This window comes from Tupaia chinensis, unplaced genomic scaffold (assembly GCF_000334495.1).
Source record: "Tupaia chinensis unplaced genomic scaffold, TupChi_1.0 Scaffold145208_1, whole genome shotgun sequence".
Lineage (NCBI taxonomy): Eukaryota > Metazoa > Chordata > Mammalia > Scandentia > Tupaiidae > Tupaia > Tupaia belangeri.
Genome location: NW_006205068.1, coordinates 3,031,095 through 3,049,547, shown reverse-complemented (window position 1 = coordinate 3,049,547; position 18,453 = coordinate 3,031,095). Strand labels below are relative to the sequence as shown.

Sequence of the window (18,453 nt, the reverse complement as noted above, 5' to 3'; positions counted from 1 at the left end):
AAAGAGTTATCAATAATGACAATAATAAACTTTTTTTGAGAGAGGTTTTTACTTTAGAGTGCATGTGCTCACCAGAGAGAGAACAGAAAGTGAGAAATCACCCTCCAGAGGGATGGCCACACTGCAATCTATTCTCCTCTCGGGATTTTGGGCAAACACGTGCACACACACCCAGCACGAGATTTTTTCTTTCCTTTTTAAAGAATTATTTTATTAAACTTTATTTTAATTTGGCCAGTGAAGGACAGAGAGAGAAAGAAAGGGACGAGGAGTGAGGGGGCGTGAGGAAGCAAGCAACTAGGTCTAGAACTCAAGCCACGGTTGGCCACATGCAAGTCCAGCACTCTTAACTAGGAGTTCAGCACCCTTAACCACTGCGCCACCTGCCAACCCCATCCAGCGCAAGTTTTAAACTGCCAGGTCCAGGATTCAAACCATGATCGGCTATGTGGGAGTCCAGCACCATAATCACTACACCACCTGCTGGCCCCAGCGATGATTTCTTAATGTCTGATCCAGAAGAGGGTAGAACTGTGCATCCCCATAGTTGGAAATGTTCTTTAGGAGACATCTCATGTGTGTTTGTTTTGGGTCACACCCTCACTGGGGGGTCCTGGGTCTTCAGATGCCCATTTTGCCAGTCAGTACAGGGCCTCTGGGATGAAAAACAGCAGCAGGCAAAGGAAAAGAAGAGCCCTCCCCTTGGATTGAGCTGGGATTCAACTTGGATCCTCACACCCAGAGGTCGTTGTTCTGCCTTCTTTATGTAACTTTGGATTTGATTCAGGATGTTCTTATTTTTACCATTGTTTTCTAGCAAAGTCAAACAATTACCCACTGCTATCTTATTGAATTGTTTTAATTCTGAAAATAAATTAGCTTGGTAAATATTTGCATCTTGTCTCCTGTGTTTAAAGCTAAGTCTTTTCATGGCAGTTGTCATCTGTGTTCTGTAAAAACTGAGCCAACTGCCGCTGTCTTTCTACTCTTTTGCTGACTTTGTCCACTTAAATGGTCTTTTCATGCTTTTCACTTGCTAAAGCACTGCAATTATGTTTTCAAAGAAAAGATTAATAGATAATTGCTGAGCTTTCTGGGCACCTAACCTGGCAGTTTTGGACTCTGGACTTAAGAAGTTAATTGCTTCAGACCTCAGGGCACTTCCTCAGTGTGTGTCTTTGCTGCCATGGTTGCGTGATGAATAGACAGGAACACTGACCTCACCTTCTGCTTTATAAATCAAAAAATAAATAATCAGATCTGGGAAGGAATTTGGATGTGGAGAGCCTAGAGCTCTCGTGCATTTCTGGTGACAGGACAAATGGTACAATCACTTGGGAAAACAGTCTGGCAACTTCGTAAAATGTCAGACGTACACTGGTCCAGCCATTCCATCCCTAGAGATTTGCTCAGTGGAATAAAAACTTATATTCACCTGATATTTGTCCATGAATGTTGATAATAGCATTATCTATAAGCATCCCAAAGTAGAAATAACCTGTGTCTTGTCAACTGATGAATGAAGGGATAGACAGGATAAGCTATGACTAGGCAGTGGAATCGTACTCGGCAATAAAAAGGATTGAAGCACTGATTCATACAGCCACATGGGTGCATCTCAAAGCATCATGTCAAATGAAAGAAGTCTATTTATATGAAATTTCTAGAAAAGGCAAAATTCCGTACAGAGAAAACAGGTTCCTCATTCTCTTTGGTTAGTGTGGGAGCAGGAATTGACTGTAGGTGAGGATTGTCAGGGCCTGTCAGGATGACAGTATTCAGCTGAACAGGATTGTGTTTGTGGTTGCATGGCTATGTAAATTTACAACTCAGTTCCTACACATAAATGAGTGAATTCTGAGACATGTGAATTCCACCTCAGTGAAGCTGTTTAAAACTTGTTGAGGGTAGGGTCAATTTTAACAAGCTGTTTGTGCATTCAGTAAGAATTTATAGGAGACTTCCCCTAAAAAATTGAGCTGAACCCCAGCTGCTCTGCCCTACAGTACTGCAGGAGGCAGGAGTTAAGCCTGCTGTCGCTGATTCTGGACCTGAACGGCCTCTCTGTGGGGGCTTTGATCTGCCTGGAGGCCATGCAGGGTGGGTACACCCTACCTGCCCACCTGGAGCCATTGTGTTGCCGAAGGGTGCAGGTGCAGTGAGGCCTTACCCTGGAAGAGGAGCACTGTTGACAGCAGTTTGCCAGGGGGGCAGCTAGTCTAGATTGAGCCTCTGAGATGAAGGAGTTGTTGAAAGGGAGAGGCCAGACCTTTCGTAAGGGAACTGCCCATGCCACAGGCTGCCACTCTGTGCTTATCACTTGAGTTTCTTTACTTGACCCTTTGATATTATTTTAATTGTCAGATTTAGAACAGGTTTTTTTTCTTTTTTTTTTTTTTTTTTTTGGGGGGGTTTTGTCAACAGGGGGGGGTGTTGCCAGACAGAGAGAGAGAGTGAGACAGAAAGCAAGAAATCACCCCCCGTGGGGGATGGCCACACTGCAATCCCTTCTCCTCCATTCTCCTCTCGGGATCTTGGGCATGCACGCACACGTGCCCGGTGTGAGTTTAAGCCACCAGGTCCGGGACTCGAACTGCGGTTGACTTCATGGGAGTCCAGCGACATAGCCATTACGCTAACTGCTGGTCCCTAGAACAGTTTTTAATACAAGTTAAAATAATTTGTTTACACCTTAAATTCTGTTTATTTTGTTTATATATACACATGGAAACTACCTTGAGATACACAGGGAAGTTTTGTTTCTGTTCAAACTGACAATTCTGGAAATTGCTACTTGAGGAACTATTTGGTAGCTTGAATTTATTTTATAAACCAAGCGGTTGAATTCAGCCTGATGTGCACATTCTTGGGCCTATCAGACAAATAATGATTAAAAATGCTAAATATGTAAAGAAAACATAGAGGGCCAGCAGGTGGCATGATGGTTAAGGCACTAGACTTCCACATGGCCAACCACAATACATGTCCCAGACCTGGTGACTTGCTTTCTCACTTTACCTAGCTCTCTTCCTCTCTGTCTCTATCTGATGAGTGCATGTTCCCTGTAGCAAAATTTTTTTTTAAATGATGATAAATAAAATTTAATAAATAATTCTATAAAGAAAACATAGATAAATCATTTAATCCAGAAATTCTACCAGAATTAGGAATCAGTCTTGTAACTCTGCTCACCTACAAAAGTGTGTGCAAAGGTGTGAACCAGGACGGTCACTGCACCTGCTTGAAGCAGCAGTCAGCAGGGCTGATTACGGTCAGCTACCACAGAGAACAGAATATACTAAAAGGGAGCTTGCAGCATCCTCCATTGGTGGTGACACCCAAGTGCAGAGCTGTGTGCCATCACTTTGGGGTGGACAGCAATGACAGGTGCACTTGCTACTGCACACATGGGCCATCTCTGGGGCCATGCCAAGACTGGTCAGCAGTAGTTGTCCCCAGGGAGAGGATCAAGAAATTGGACAGGGTAGGAAGAAGCCTTAGCTTTTCGCTCTTTCAACTGGTTGTTTTGTTTTGACCTTGTTTTTGTATTACCTTTTTAGGAAAGAAAAGCCAAAACAAACAAAAAATGTTTTTTTAAATAGTGCCAAGCTCATACCTGCTGATTGGAGTATAGATTGGTACAGGCTTCCTGTGGGACAGCTCAGCAGTAAGATTCAGGACATAAATGTGCATGCCTGTTGGCCCAGTAGTTCTTGTTTTTAGGATTTAGTCAAATTAAGTGTCAGAGATACATCAAAAGATTCATGTACAAAGATATTTCCCCAAATAAATCACTTTTTTTAAAAAAGAATTATTTAATTTTTTAAATGAGTATTTTTTTCTTTTTAATTTGCCATAGGGCATATGTACCCACTAGGGCAACAGAGGGGGCAGGGGTGGGAGTGAGAAAGTAAGCCACCAGGTCCAGGACTCAAACTGCAGTTGCCCACACATGAGTCCAGTGTCTTAACCACCACGCCACCTGCTGGCCCAGCAAAGATATTTTTCATAGTGTTAACTATAGGGAAGTTGGAAACAATTGGGTAGGAAAGTTCTGTTACAGTGTTATATTCCAGGTAGCTGTTTAAACTCACACTTAGATTCTAGTGCTCTTCTAGGGCAGTGCTGAGCAGTGAAATGTTCCTCAGGCTGCTCTATCTTTGTGCCATTGGCCCTATATGGCTCTGGGGCACCTGAAATATGATCACTGTCTAAGCAGACATGTTCATCGTATTTAAGTTTCATTGAGTTAAATGTAAATAGTCCTATGAGGCTAGCAGGTATCATAATAAAAAGTGCAACTCTAGAGTCTAGAACAAGAAATCACAAACTTTTTCTGTAGAAGGCCAAATTATATTTTAGTTCTGCACACCATATAATATCTACCACAGTTCTTCAGCCCTTTATAATGAAAAGGCTGCCATAGTCGGGTTTTGGTTGTGTCTCAATAGAACTTTTTATTTATAAAAACAGGCAAAAGGCCAGATTTGGTGGTGAGCCATAGTTTGTTGACCCAGGTCTACACGAATATTGTATTTGCTTTTTTTTTTTTTTTTTTTTGAAGAGGTTTTTGCTATAGGGCACATGCACTCACCAGAAAGTCAGAAAGACAGAAAGCGAAAAATCACACCTGGGGGGGATGGCCATGCTGCAATTCTGTCTCCTCCATTCTCCTCTCGGGATCTTGGGCACACACGCACACATGTGCAACGTGAGTTTAAGCCATCGAGTCCAGGACTCAAACTGTGTTCGACTACATAGGAATCCAGCGACATAGCCATTAAGCCAACTGTTGGTCCCTATATTTGCTTTTTTAAGTATAGAAAATTAGGCTTTAGAACCATATGCATCTATGGGCCAGAATTCCTGTGGAAATACCTCTCTAGGCCCATATGTCCACAAAGTGTGTAGGTCTACCTAGATCCACTTGGCTGCTCTTGGTCATGCATTTTCCTCATTTTAATAGACTTTTTCTCAGTAGGTATGTCATCAGGAGGAAATGTATATGTATCCTTTGAGTTTTTGTTTGATTTTTACAAAATTATGACAAGCTCATTTGAGCAGCCAACAGAATTTGAATCATTTGGAACTAATTCTCTAGTGTAACATAAAAATACAAAAGTAACAGGAATAAAAGTTAGAAATGAGGTCTTATGGTACAAGCCATTCTTTTTGTTAAAACATACTCTAATTCAGATATGTCATAATTTCATTTATTTCTTTAGAGTTTTTTTTTCTTTTGTGGAGAGTATTTTTCGCTATAGGGCGCATGAACTCATCAGAAAGACAAGAGAGACAGAGAGACAGAAAGCGAGAAATCACCCCCCAGCTGGGATGGCCACGCCATACTCCCCTCTCCATTTTCCTCTCAGGATCTTGGGCATGCACGCACACGCACCTGGCATGAGTTTAAGCCACTGGGTCCAGGACTCAAACTATGGTTGACTACATGGGAGTCCAGCAATGTAGCCATTATGCTATTTGCTGGTCCCCATTTTGAATTTTTAAGATCTAAATCTTTTAATAAAATCCTCAAAGACTTTTTTGTGGAAATTGACAAATTGATTCTAAGTCACATGGAAATGCAAAGAATCTAGAACAGCCCAAACTAAAGATGAGTAACAGTTCTAAAAGACTCATATTACCTAGCTTAAAGACTCTAACTACAGGAATCTAGACAGTGTAGTATTGGCATAAAGACAGATCAGTAGAACAGAATAGACACACAGACACGGACAAATGCTTATTGGGAGTTTCAAAGGCAAGGTAGTGGACAAAGAATGGTACTGTAACTGGATTTTTCCATATGCCAAAGAGTGAACTTGGGTCTATACTTCATTTGGTGTACAAGAATTAACTTAAAGTACATCATAGACCTAACTTAAAACCTAAAACTCTAGCGGGACCTGCAGATGGTATAATGGTTACATCACTGGACTCCCACGTAATTGACCAAGGTTCCAGTCTCAGACCCAGCGACTTAAACTCATGCTGGGCACATGTCAAGCTTTTCAAGGTTTATTAGTGCATAGTTGTTCACAGGGCTCACAGAGCAGGACTCCAAGTCTGATACGCTTGCCTCTGCTCATACAGAGAGCAAAAATGCCTTTCATCTGCCGAATGCATCAAGTGACATAAACTAAAAAAAAAAAAAAAAAAAAAACTCTCTCAAGAAAACAAAAATAAAACCTAAAACTATAAAAGTTCTAGGGTAATGGATTAGGCAAAGCCCATCAAAAGCACACTCCATGAATGAATAAAGTAGTTATTGACTTCATCAAAATAAAAAACCTGGGCCAGCAAGTGGCATGGTGGTTAAAGGTGCTGGACTCCCACATGGCTGACCATGGTTCAAGTCTCGGACCTGGTGGCTTGCATGCTCGCTTCCTCTCTCTCTCTCTGTCTCTCTTGGATCAAAAAATAAATAAATAAATAAAAATAAAATAAATAAAAAACCTCTGTTTTTTCAAAGACATTGTTAAGAGAATGACAGCATAAGGCAAAGACTAAGAAACTTTCTGCCAAACTTGTGTCCAGAAGACAAAAAGAACTCTCAAAATTCAGTAAGAAAACAAACAGTTCAATTTCTTTTTTTTAAGAGAGATTTTTGCTATAGGATGCATGTACTTGCTGGAGAGATAGAAAGCCAGAAATCACCCGCCCCCCCAGGGGTGATAGCCACTCCACAATCCCTTCTCCTCCATTCTCCTCTCAGGATCTTGGGCACACAAGCACACACACCCAGAATAAGTTTTAAGCTGCCGGGTCTGGGACACAAACTATGGTCTATTACATTGGAGACCAGTGATGTAGCCATTACACCATCTGCTGATCACCAAGCAGTTCAGATTTTTTAAATGGGTTAAAAAAATTTTTAAGATAGTTTACTAAGGAAGATTAGACAGGTGGTTAAAAAAAAAAGCACATGGGACCAGCAGTTAATGTAATGGCTTTGTTGCTGGACTCCCGCAGTTCAAGTCCCAGACCTGGTGGTTTAAACTCACACCAGGTGTGTGCGCGTGCATGCCCAAGATCCTGAGAGGAGAATGGAGGAGAAGGGACTGTGGTGTGGCCATCCCCCCTCGGGGGTGATTTCTTGCCTTTTGTCTCTCTGTCTCTGTCTTTCCGGCGAGCACACGTGCCAAATAACAAAAACCTCTCAAAAAAAAAGAAAAAAGAAAAGCACATGAAAAGGCATTCAGTACCATTAGTCATTAGGGAAATGCAAATCAAAGCCATAAGGAAATATAACTATACCTTCCTCGTGCACTGATTTAAATTTAAGACTGACCATGCAAGTACTGGAAAAGGTGAGGAGGAGCTGGAGTTCTCACCCACCACTGGTGGGAACACAGAATAATACAGCCACTTTGGAAAAATAGTGGAGTAATTTCTTTAGAATTTAAACATGCATCTACCATATTGATCTAGCCATTCCACAACTGGATACCTGCTCTATAGTAGTGACAGTAGAATTCCACACAGAGCCCTGGAGATGGATGTTCATAGCAGTGTTTATAATGGCCCCAAACTGGAAACAACTGATACTCATCAGCAGATAAGTGGATAAAGTAGCATAGCCATATGGTAGAATACTCCTCAGCAATGAAAAGGAACAAGTGCATATTATAACATGGATGGGTTTCAGAGTACTTATGTGGAGTGGAAGAAGCCAGCCAAAAAATTATATACTAGATGATTTCACTTACAAAAAATTCTAGAAAATACAATCTCATCTACAGTGACAGCAGATCTGTGGTTGCCTGGGGGTGACATGGGGCAGTCAAAAGGGGGCCATATACTGCAGAGGACACTGCGGGGTGATAGATGTACTTCCTGACTTAATTGGGTATAGCAGTGTGTCAGAACTTACCAGATTATGCACTTTCTGTGTAGGTTATTGGGTCACTTACACCTCAGTACAGTATAGCTGTAAAAAACATTTCAAAATAAATTATGACATTTGATGGCTTCATTGCTTTCTCAAGAGTTGTTTTGGATTTTTAGGATCTCAAAACTGTAATTGTACCTTAAGGCACATATAATAAATTATTGATACTTCCCATGCAAGTCTTTGAGGTATTATTTGTGAATTTCCCCTTTTATTTCTTGATCTTTTTTATCCAGAGAGTCGCCCAGGGCTGGGCTGCCGGGAGCTTGTCTTCAGAAACCTCTCCAAGATTCTTCCCGCCATCTGTCATGACATTACCGACTGGGTAGTGGGCACCAGGGTAAAGTCTGCGCAGCTCCTGCCAGTGCTGCTGCTTCATGCTGAGGACCACATCACGCAGCACCTTGAGATCTTGCTCAGGACCCTGCAGCAGGCGTGTGCCGACGAGGAGAAGGCTGTGGTCAGCGGCGTGAGTTGCCTCTTCTAGTCTTATCTGTGGAGCTATAACTGACAGATTGAGAAATTCAGCCTTTTGGGTATACCAATCTCCAAGTTAGGACAAACATGTACAGCCATATAACATCACCACAATGAAGATACAGAACATTTCTCTCACCCCAGGGTCTCCCAGCCTCTCCCCACAACCAGCTTCTAGAAACCATGACCTGTTTTCTGCACTTACAGATAATAGTATGTGAAAGGCAGATCCTTAAGCACTTTGGGACATATGATTCTTTGTGTGTTGCATAAATGTGTCATCTGTCAGACAGGGTCATGCATTAGGCTGTCTCTGAAGACCGGGCTGCTGACAAAGATGCAGGACTGTCTTGGGGATCTGTAAGCTTCAACAGGCCAGGGTTTTCTGAGGCCCTTCCACCCCTGTGGGGACTGGCTATGACCCAGGCAGTTTCTTGGATAGCCGCAGGCGTCCAGTGTGTGGTGTCCTAGGCTCTGACTCACTCCCCTCGCTGCTGGCTGGTGCTCCACCTCCACGCCTAAGCAGGTGAAGGTGGAGGTACCTGAGACTACTGGAACGCGACCAGTTGACACCTGTACTGACTATCATCACTGTCAAGACCTCCTGCCCAGCCCACAAGGACATGTCTTGATGCTCAGGAGAATGACCAAAACTTTTATTCAAGGTTCTAAATCAAAATACCCTCTTCACTTAAATCCTAGATCCATCAAAACCCTACTCATTGGCTTTATTTTTACTGTTATGAGTCATTGTTACTAACTTATAGTAAATGTTGTAGATTCCTCTTTAAAAATAAGCCATTATAAGCCTATTTACATATCATGTCTTCTTTTCTCAAAAATTATCAATTTGAAACTATCATATATCATATCATGTATCATATTTCTTACAGAATATAGCTTTAATTTCTAGATATCAGGTTTGTCACTAACGTGGCCAAACTTTGTACAGTTGTTTTTTTGTAAACCATATCTGTCCATACAGAACTTCCGAATTTCTACTTTTCTCACAGAAAGGGTGAGAGCCCCAGTCTAATTGCGTGAAGAATGAGAAGATTAAGTGGCGATAAGTATCAAGTGATCATTCTGTTAAATTGACTGGATTTCATAGAAATTTAAGATGCTTTTAGCCAAGTAGGCTCACCTTTTTTTTGGAGAGATTTTCACTGTAGGGCGCGTGTGCTTGCCAGACAGACAGAGAGAGACATAGAGACAGAAAGCGAGAAATCACCCCCCAGGGGGGATGGTCACGCCGCAATCCCTTCTCTTCCATTCTCCTCTCGGGATCTTGGGCATGCACGCACACGCGCCCGGCATGAGTTTTAAGCCACCGGGTCCGTGACACGAACCGTGGTCGACTACGTGGGAGTCCAGCGACATAGCCATTACGCTAACTGCTGGTTCCCGAAGTGGCAGAACTTTGTAGGCTGTGGTAAAGAGTTTACACTTTATTCCAGGTCCAGTTCTTTGGATATATCTGTGGAGACTCCATTTTGGCTGTAATCTGCTAAAATGTTTCTCTGAGAGCATTTTATATAACTTCTTATAAGCTATCAGTGAACTCCACGCTGCAATCCCTTCTCCTCCATTCTCCTCTCGGGATCTTGGGCACGCACGCACACGTGCCCGGTGTGAGTTTTAAGCCACCGGGTCCGGGACACGAACCGCGGTCGACTACGTGGGAGTCCAGCGACATAGCCATTACGCTAACTGCTGGTTCCCAGGTAGGCTCACCTTTGGAGAGAGGATGTGTTATAAAATTCAGGGCACTGACCCATGAGGGACATATTCTGTGTAAATTCCGTCAAAAACACTTAAAGCAGATTTCTCTGGAGTCCAGCGTGGGCCTGAGAGTATCAGTAAGTTTCTGAATTATACACAAAACATCTTGGTGGGTTTTGGAATTTTCTGGAGAACCAATCTAGTTTTGGTTTTCGTTAAATTTTCAGAGGAATTTGTTTCTCTTCAAAGCGTAAAGCCACTGCCCTAGGACACTGTACATCTCAGCACAATCCCTGAGGCTGCTGTTGTGGCTTCTCAGCACCTCTCCCCACGTCCGGCGGGCCACTGAGCCTAGCGAGGTTAGCTGGTTCTCAGGAACATGGTCCCGACACGTTGATGGTGGATTTGTGGAAGAAGGGGTCCCTGACTAGATAAGTTTGGGAAACATGAGTTTAAATAAGGTTAAGGTTTCTTTAAGACTTTCAAAGTTTGTAACATGCATTGCCAGCCTCTAAACAACACCTTGCCTCTCACTGATGTCACTTGGTTGAGCAGAGCATCTTTTGGAACCAGGGTTCCGTAGAAGGTGTCTGGGAAAGGATCCCAGCTTACAGACTTTGATGGGCACGAGCTCCTAAAACCCAGACAGGGCCATGTGGTAGGCAGCCTGTATGCTGAGGGGAGGAAGTTGTTGGGCACACTGGTGAGGGGAGGGAGGGAGTGTTCAGGAGTCGTGATCACAGAGACCTCAGCAGAAGGGTGGGTGGATGACCAGCGGGCCGAGAGCAGTCATAGGGACCGGGCTGCCTGGTTTTGACCATCCCTGTTCCCTCACAGTGGAGAACACAGATCTGTTGGCAGGAACACAGAACATTGTGGATGGAGAACAGAGGGGTGTGCATGAGAGAGACAGACAGACAGGAGGAGAATGAAAACTGGGCCAGAGAAATAGGGAGCAAAGGAGCAAGAGAGAGAGAGAGAGGGACAGAGACACAGAAAGAAAGAAAGAGAGAGAGAGAGAGAGAGAGAGAGAGAGAGAAAGAAAGAAAGAAAGAAAGAAAGAGAGAGAGAGAAAAACAGGAGAGAGAGAGATGAGAAAACAGTCTTTGGATGGCAGCGCCACAGAAGCCCCCAGCAAATCAGGACTGTGTGGTCTCAGTTCAGCCCCAGCTGTTCTGAGTCCTCTGCCCTCTGTGCTGTGGGGCTGTATTTAAAACTCCAGTAAGTAAAAGTTAGGTAGAGAAGCTAGACTATAGGTATGTTGAGTTTTGATTTTTTTTGGGTTTTTTGTTTGTTTGTTTGTTTGTTTTTCTTTCTCTCTGTCTATCTGTCGTTCTTCAGTTACAGAGTCCCAGGAAGTTGCAAAGGTGGTACAGAGACCCCGAGCCTTCACCCACCTACTTCTGCACTAATCTCACATCATAACCAGGAAATTGTCCCGTGCCATGTGTGGGTCTAGGCCCTCTATCACCCGTGTAGGTTCTTTTTTTTTGAGAGGTTTTCGCTATATGGTGCGTGCGCTCACCAGACAGACAGAGAGAGACAGAGAGACAGAAAGCGAGAAATCACCCCCAGGGGGATGGTCACGCCGCAGTCCCTTCTCCTCCATTCTCCTCTCGGGATCTTGGGCACGCACGCACACGCACCCGGCATGAGTTCTAAGCCACCGAGTCCAGGATGCGAACCACAGTCGACTACGTGGGAGTCCAGCGACATAGCCATTACGCTAACTGCTGGTTCCCCCATGTAGGTTCTTGTAGACACTATCAACCCCAATGGAGAGGCAGACCACCGCCACAGAGGTCTCTCGTGCCCTACTTCCTGGCACCCACTTGTCTGTTCTCCATCACTGTGATTAGGTCATCTTGAGGGTGTTTTATAGCTGGACTCACACAGGGTTTGGCCTCTGGGGATTGGCTTTTGTCATCCATCATGATGCCCCAAGATCGACCCTACTGGTTGCTTTTTATCAAGTTTTTCGTCTTTACTGATTGCAGGAGTTCACTGTGTGGAGGTGCCGGTGTGTGTTTATCCATTTATTAATGAGCCGTGTAGGTCATTGGTATCAGATGAGGCAGAAAACCTCACTGGGACAGAACCTTCCTGTGAGCCAGACCACACTGCCTTAAACATCATATGTTTTCTCTCCTGAGTCCCAAGAGACCACAGAGGACTATTTCTCATGGGTGTTCTGAGCTCATGCGAGAACACACTTTCTCATGGGACTGTTTCTGATGGGCACCAGCCCTACAGAGTGGGTGCTGAGGTGCTGAGAGCAGAGAGAAGCAGGTGGCAGCTGGGGTCTGTTTGCAAAACTCCCTCATTTTTCCTATGTTTTTCTTTTGCAGTGTATGAGATCTGCAGAGCTAATTGGGACGTTTGTTAACCCAGAAGTATTTCTGAAGTTGATCTTACCGATGCTGAGGAAGTCACCCTCCCCATCTGGCCTCTTGGTTCTTGCTTCGGTCATTCGAGGCTGCCCCCGAGAAGCCCTCCAGCCACACCTGGAGGTCATCGCCACAGAGCTAGCCCAGGCGCACATCTGTCAAGGGTCTGAAAATGTAAGATTGTGTGGGAAAGGGTGGAAAGCAGAGAACATCCTGAAGTTGAAGATGGAAGGAGGCTTCCCCTACCAGATGCTGTCTAGGCATCATTATGGAAATTATCAAACAGTCCAGATCCACAGGCCCATCAGAAATACCCTGGGGTAGCCCAGGTGCTGGGTGGACAGCCTCTTACTGAGGAGCCTCATCCCGCTCTGTCCAGTGCTGTGGCACAAGCCACAGGTGGCCACTTAAATGAAAATGTCCCTTTCTTGGTGTGCAGCAGGACATGTAGCCAGTAGCCTGCCGGGCAGCACAGGATAGAATACGTTTGTCATGAGGACAGTTCTGCATGTGGTGCCTTGAGCTGTCCCAGGCTTGCGGAGGACGCAGGGTCAGCGAGGCGGCCGTGCACATCTCAGTGTGTGGAGGGGCGGTCAGGAGCCTGCCTGCCCTCTATTGGCTGAGTGCACTGGGCGCCGGTGGCTCCTGAGTGCCGTCAGGAGCTCGTCTCTACCAGCATCACTTCACATCCTACCAACATGCCTGACATAACAAACCTGCTGATTTGCCAGACAAATTTGCATGATTTTAAATTGAGCAGTAAATCTATTACATCTGAAACAAACATTCCCAGGTAGCTGGGCTTAATCATCTGGAATAATTTATAATTGTTTTCTGTTCAAGAAAAAATAATGACTTTATTTTTGTTGGGATGTGATAGGCTTAACCTCCGTTGACTCATACGTTGGATTATACACCTCACATCTTTCTGTAAAGGGCATTGTGGTCTGCCGTAGCCACTCAGCCCTACTAGGAGGCTGGCATTTGCCCCACTGGGTTGTTTTTGTTTGTTTGTTTGTTTTTAGCAACTGTTATGTCTACTATGCTGGGCCAAAGAGAGGCTGGTGACTGCTGTGTCCCTGGCCCATGACACGAGCTCTGCATTCAACTTGTCTCTAGTCATCTACTAAGATCCTTCTTCTGCCCTCAGAATGAGAGGGTGCGACAGTTCACAATCATGTTAAAAGCCATCTGAGGGGCCTACTGTTGCTGTCGTGATTAAAGCAGCTGGATCCCACATGGCCAACTGTGGGACTGGACAGCTTCAAAGACACTCTGGGCTTGTGCGCATCTGTGTGTGTCCAAAATCCCCCAAGGAGGGAGAGATGGAGAAGGGATTGTGGTGTGACCTCCCTTTGGGTCTACTTTCTCACATGCCCTCATTCATTCTCTCTGTCTCTCTCTGGCTAGTGTACACGCCCTTTAGCAAAAAACTTTAAAAACTTAAGAAACTTGTAAGATAGTTTCTAAAGTACACAGAGGGGAAAATAGAGCTGAAGTCTCAGAAAAGAAATGTGGGAAGGCTGACAGCCTATGGTGTTTTCAGCCACATTTTAATCTTTCCGAAAACCCATTTTTACGATAATCACTGAATCTACATAAGTTCTTCATTTCTACTCACAAGTGTTTCAGCAGATCATTTTAATTCCTATGCATGAATTTGTTAAACCAGAAGTAGTTTTTTCCCCCAGGAAAGTATAACTAAAATTTTGTGTAGGCGGTTAATATTATATCTTAAAAATTTCAGAGCAAAGAAAATATAGCTTTCATATCTTAATGTTGGTTACAGAAAAATTTAATTATATACTCCATCAAAATCAGATTGTGCGTTTGGTTCTTCATCTTCCAGTTTTGTTAAAGAAACTTTTAACTTGATCTTTTAAACAAAGACCTTTTTCTGATGGTCCAGTCACACATAAGGGTCCTTCCATAAAGCCAGCCCTTCTTCCTTGCAGTGTGCAAATGTTTTCTAGCCCTTCAGCAGGCCAACAAGCCAGTCATAGTAAAAACCAAGGATATACATTCTTCTACTTTCTTAGCACACTTACATTTTTAGCAAAAAGGATGAACACATTTAGGTCTTGGTCAAAGTTATTTCTGTTTCCAAGTTGATTATAATGGTGTGTTCTTTTCCACAGCAAGGAGGGAGTTTACATACTTTGTCTAATGTCATTTGGGAAGAAGTTTATGTTTCTTAAAATTAGTCTTCAGTGGCTTATAAGAAAAGATTAAGAACATCTGTCAAGAACAAACAAAATTTAAAAAACCCTGTGTTAAACAGAACAAAGAAGCCCATGAAGATGTATTCTGAACTGTGAATCTGACTTGACACCCCCCCCCCTTTTGTGGTTAACAGAGAGTCTGGTTTTTTAGTAAAAGGTACTTTCCCAGGTGTGTTGGGCCAAGCGTTGCACCTGGAGCTTAGCTGAAAGGAACTTGATCCTCTTCTTTGAAATATGTTTAGTGACAGGTAACTGAAATGAGGAAATTGTGTGATAACATAAGGATAGCTCTTCTATTCCTGTTTAACTAAAGAAAACAAGATCAGCGATATTGCTGCCATTGCTGAAATATGAAAGTCTCTAGCACTGTATCTAGTAAATTAGAATTTTTGCAGTCTCACATAACATTGTTTCAGAATGAGAAAGCATTGAGTATCATTTCCTGTTGTATTTTTTTTCTGTGTGTGTGTGTGTGTGTGTGTGTGTGTGTGTCTGTCTGTGTGTAGGCAGACACTGAAAATTCTCTAGTTAACCTGCCAATGTTATAGTGTTGTTATTTTCTCCGAGACATTGTCAAATTCATAGCAAGACATTGATACTCACTGTGAGGGACACATTCTTCATGGGCTCCAGTGTTCAAGTGTGTAATGAGACAGCTCAACAGAAAATAAGAGCAGCAGGATCTTTTAAAAGTGCATTCCCTTTTATTTTAATTAAACTCAAGTGATTGCCCCTTGAGTTTATATTATAGGTCATTATAGAAATTAAACCTATAATCATATCATCAGAAATCAATCAGTTAATCCAGGCCTTAAAGGGCTGTGGGAGAGTTCAGATTGGAATCAAAACAGCTCTGTTGCTTCTCCGGGTGGTTGGGATGTCCATGGTCACAGCCCGACTCTTCAGGTGGGGTGGGGCCATCTCATCCTCCAAGGCAGCTGGATGCACCGTGGTTTGCACCTTCTGTGGTTTAGGGTAGGGTGGGGGTCTGAAGATCTGTGTCACTGCTGGATGAGTCCCCTACAGTGTATGCCTGCCATCTTCCAGGCCATGGGTCTCATCCAACCACCTAGCCCCCATTGTGTAGTGGACTGGGATGAGCCAGGAAGAGAAGCGGCTTGACCAACCCAGCCCTGGTTCATAGTGACGACATCACCCTGTCATCCCCATCAGTCAGGAAGTGTATTTTATTCAACTGTAGAATTTTATTTATTCTTGTTGAAACAATATTCTAGACATACTTAAAAATTCACGAAAGTAGGAAAAATACTGAAGCGCCACATACCTACCACCTGGCCCAATAATGACCAGCCCTTTTACTTTCATAATTTATCTGCCTTGTGCCATTTTCTGACTTTGGAGAGAATAGGGAAGCTCTGGGAAATTTTAAAGCAAATCCAAAATATGCTGTCATGTCACATGTTAAGTACTTCAGCGTGTGTCACAAACATGCAACTGCGTTAAACCTAACCAAAGCACCATTCAGCATTTCACAAAATACGTGTGAAGTCCTTCATTCCCAGTCGGTGTCCTGTGGGCCCCAAATGCCCAGTTTATGGCTGATATGCTCCACTCAGTGGCCAAGTGTCTATCGTCTCTTCCTCCATAAGAGCCTAGACTGTCGGAGCATGGCCTTGTCAACCTGGTGCTGGGGGTGCTGGAGTCCAGGAGGGTGACGCTTCTGTTCTCTCTCCGCAGGACCTCTACCTGGAGCACTTGCTGCTCTGTGTGCAGGCCCTGGTGTCAGTGTGTGGGGAGGACTGCAGCAGGGCCAGCCTGCAGCTCATGGAAGTGCTGGTGACCATAATGGCTGTCTCTGGTGCCGCCAGCCTGGGTGACAAGGTAAGACTGATAGAAAGGTCCCGCTGTGCTGCATGGCCTGGTGGAGCTTATACCCAGAAAGACATCTCTCTCTAAATAAAATGTAACTACCTTCCATAAATCTCTGCACTTGAATTACAGGCCTCGGGCGAGCCTGGCTCAAATTGACTAGCAAAGATGAAAGAATTCAGAATATTTAGGATGAGTCATTTATGAGGTAGCCTTAGGGGTATCCCCTCCAACCGCCAGTGTATTCTAGTATCTGAGAGCGAAGACAGCTATGTAATCTTGGGGTCTGTGGCAAAGAAGCAAATGTGAAATGAGAGCATCGTAACCTTTAAATCTGCACATTGAGTGGGATTTTAAAAAATACATACATGTGACTAAAGGTATGGAGAGGAAATAATACCATGGCTTTCCCACTTTGATTGTAGCCCAGCTTTACACAAGTTTCTGTCCCATTGACTCTCCATTTATGATTGTAAATCTTTTAACCCATGGTGTCCAAGGGTCAGCTGTGACCCAAGGGGTCCCCCTGCTTCTCTGAGAACTGAGTACTTGGTTTTCCATATAGTTCTCTTCCCCCACAGCCCTCGAGTGGCTTTTCTCTGGAGATGTATGCAGCCTGGGTGATCCGAAAAGAAGCTCACATCAGGGAGGCTCATGGTCCCCCCTCTCCTTCCTTGGAGCCTCTTTAAACTTTGTTTTATTTCTCCTTTTAAAAACAACCTTTCCAAAGGGTATACATCTTAGCAGACAACTTGTCACTGATGGGACCATAAATACTAGCAGAAGCGGAATCTGCAGTGCCTGCCAGCGACAGGGAAGGAAACCAGGCAGCCAGCAGATTGCAGGAGAGTCTGCAAAAACAGACCCGAGGCCACCGGCACCTGCCATGAGGGAATCTCGAGGACTTCCTAATACTTTCAAGCCCCAAGGGGAAAAGCACAGGTTAAAAGGTGGCTGGCCGCTTTATCGTTTAATCATCCTCACCCTTTGTTCTCCCCCCTGAGCAGTCTCCGGAGTTATTTGTACCTTGAGGTCTGGTCAGGGTGAGAGAGCTAAGCAAAGGAGGGTGAGGATGCTCCCTGGTAAACACAGTCTCTTTGTTCAGTTTGATTCTTTAGTGCCACTCAGCCACCCTTCTTGGTCTGGAGGCCGGGCCCCAGCTGATGTCGAGCAGCAAGCAGCTTCTCACTCTCACATGGCTCATCCACCAGGCTGTGCACAACCAGGGAGCCCTGGCAGTGAATCTGGTGGTGGACACACTTTGTATCTCCATCATGTGCTGTACAAACAGCAGCGACACACACGGGAACGCAGCCTTGGCGCTGAATCTGCAGCCTCACTCAGTGAGCTCTTGGGAGGGTGTCCGTTCTGCAGCGCTCCCCTCCTGTTAAATTTCAAATTTAGCCTCATTTTGGCCGATCTTGGACCCGAGTGGCTCTTACCCTCCATGGTGAATGAATCTCCATTAGAGATTTTTGAACCTTGAAAATTGGAATTATCCCAACCTTCAGCTTGTGGCTTCTAGGCTCAGGAGACCATGGACTTGCTCGCCACCGTGGAACAGGTCAACGGCAGCCTGGACCTCTACCGCAAACACATGGGCTCTCTCATGGAGTGGGTGACTGCGTCACACCAGGACTGGACTGTGCACTCTGCCGAACTCATGCAGTTCAGCATCATCGTCACTCAGTCAGGTGAGGCCCTCCCGACGGCCCCTTGGACTCAGTCTGCAGCAGCTGGTCACGTGGGATTGTGCTGTCTTCTTTCTCATAAACCTTAAAGAGATTTTCAGCATGTACCTGAAATACAGGAAGCTAAGCTATTTTTTTTGGGGGGGGGAGGAGGTTTTTGCTGTAGGGCACGTGCACTCACCAGACAGACAGAGAGAGACAGAGAGATAGAAAGCGAGAAATCACCCCCCAGG

The 18,453-nt window shown here is 44.4% G+C and overlaps 1 protein-coding gene across 1 annotated transcript in view; it reads left to right on the top strand.

The window, feature by feature from the left end:
* The window catches only part of DNAAF5 (dynein axonemal assembly factor 5), a gene marked incomplete at its 5' end in the record, with an annotated part of 69,564 nt that overhangs the window by 22,340 nt on the left and 28,771 nt on the right, over positions 1–18,453 (top strand). Inside the window, 4 exon segments of the mRNA XM_006167898.3 lie at positions 8,128–8,360; positions 12,439–12,651; positions 16,398–16,541; positions 18,055–18,223. Coding sequence (XP_006167960.2) covers positions 8,128–8,360; positions 12,439–12,651; positions 16,398–16,541; positions 18,055–18,223 — 759 coding nt within the window.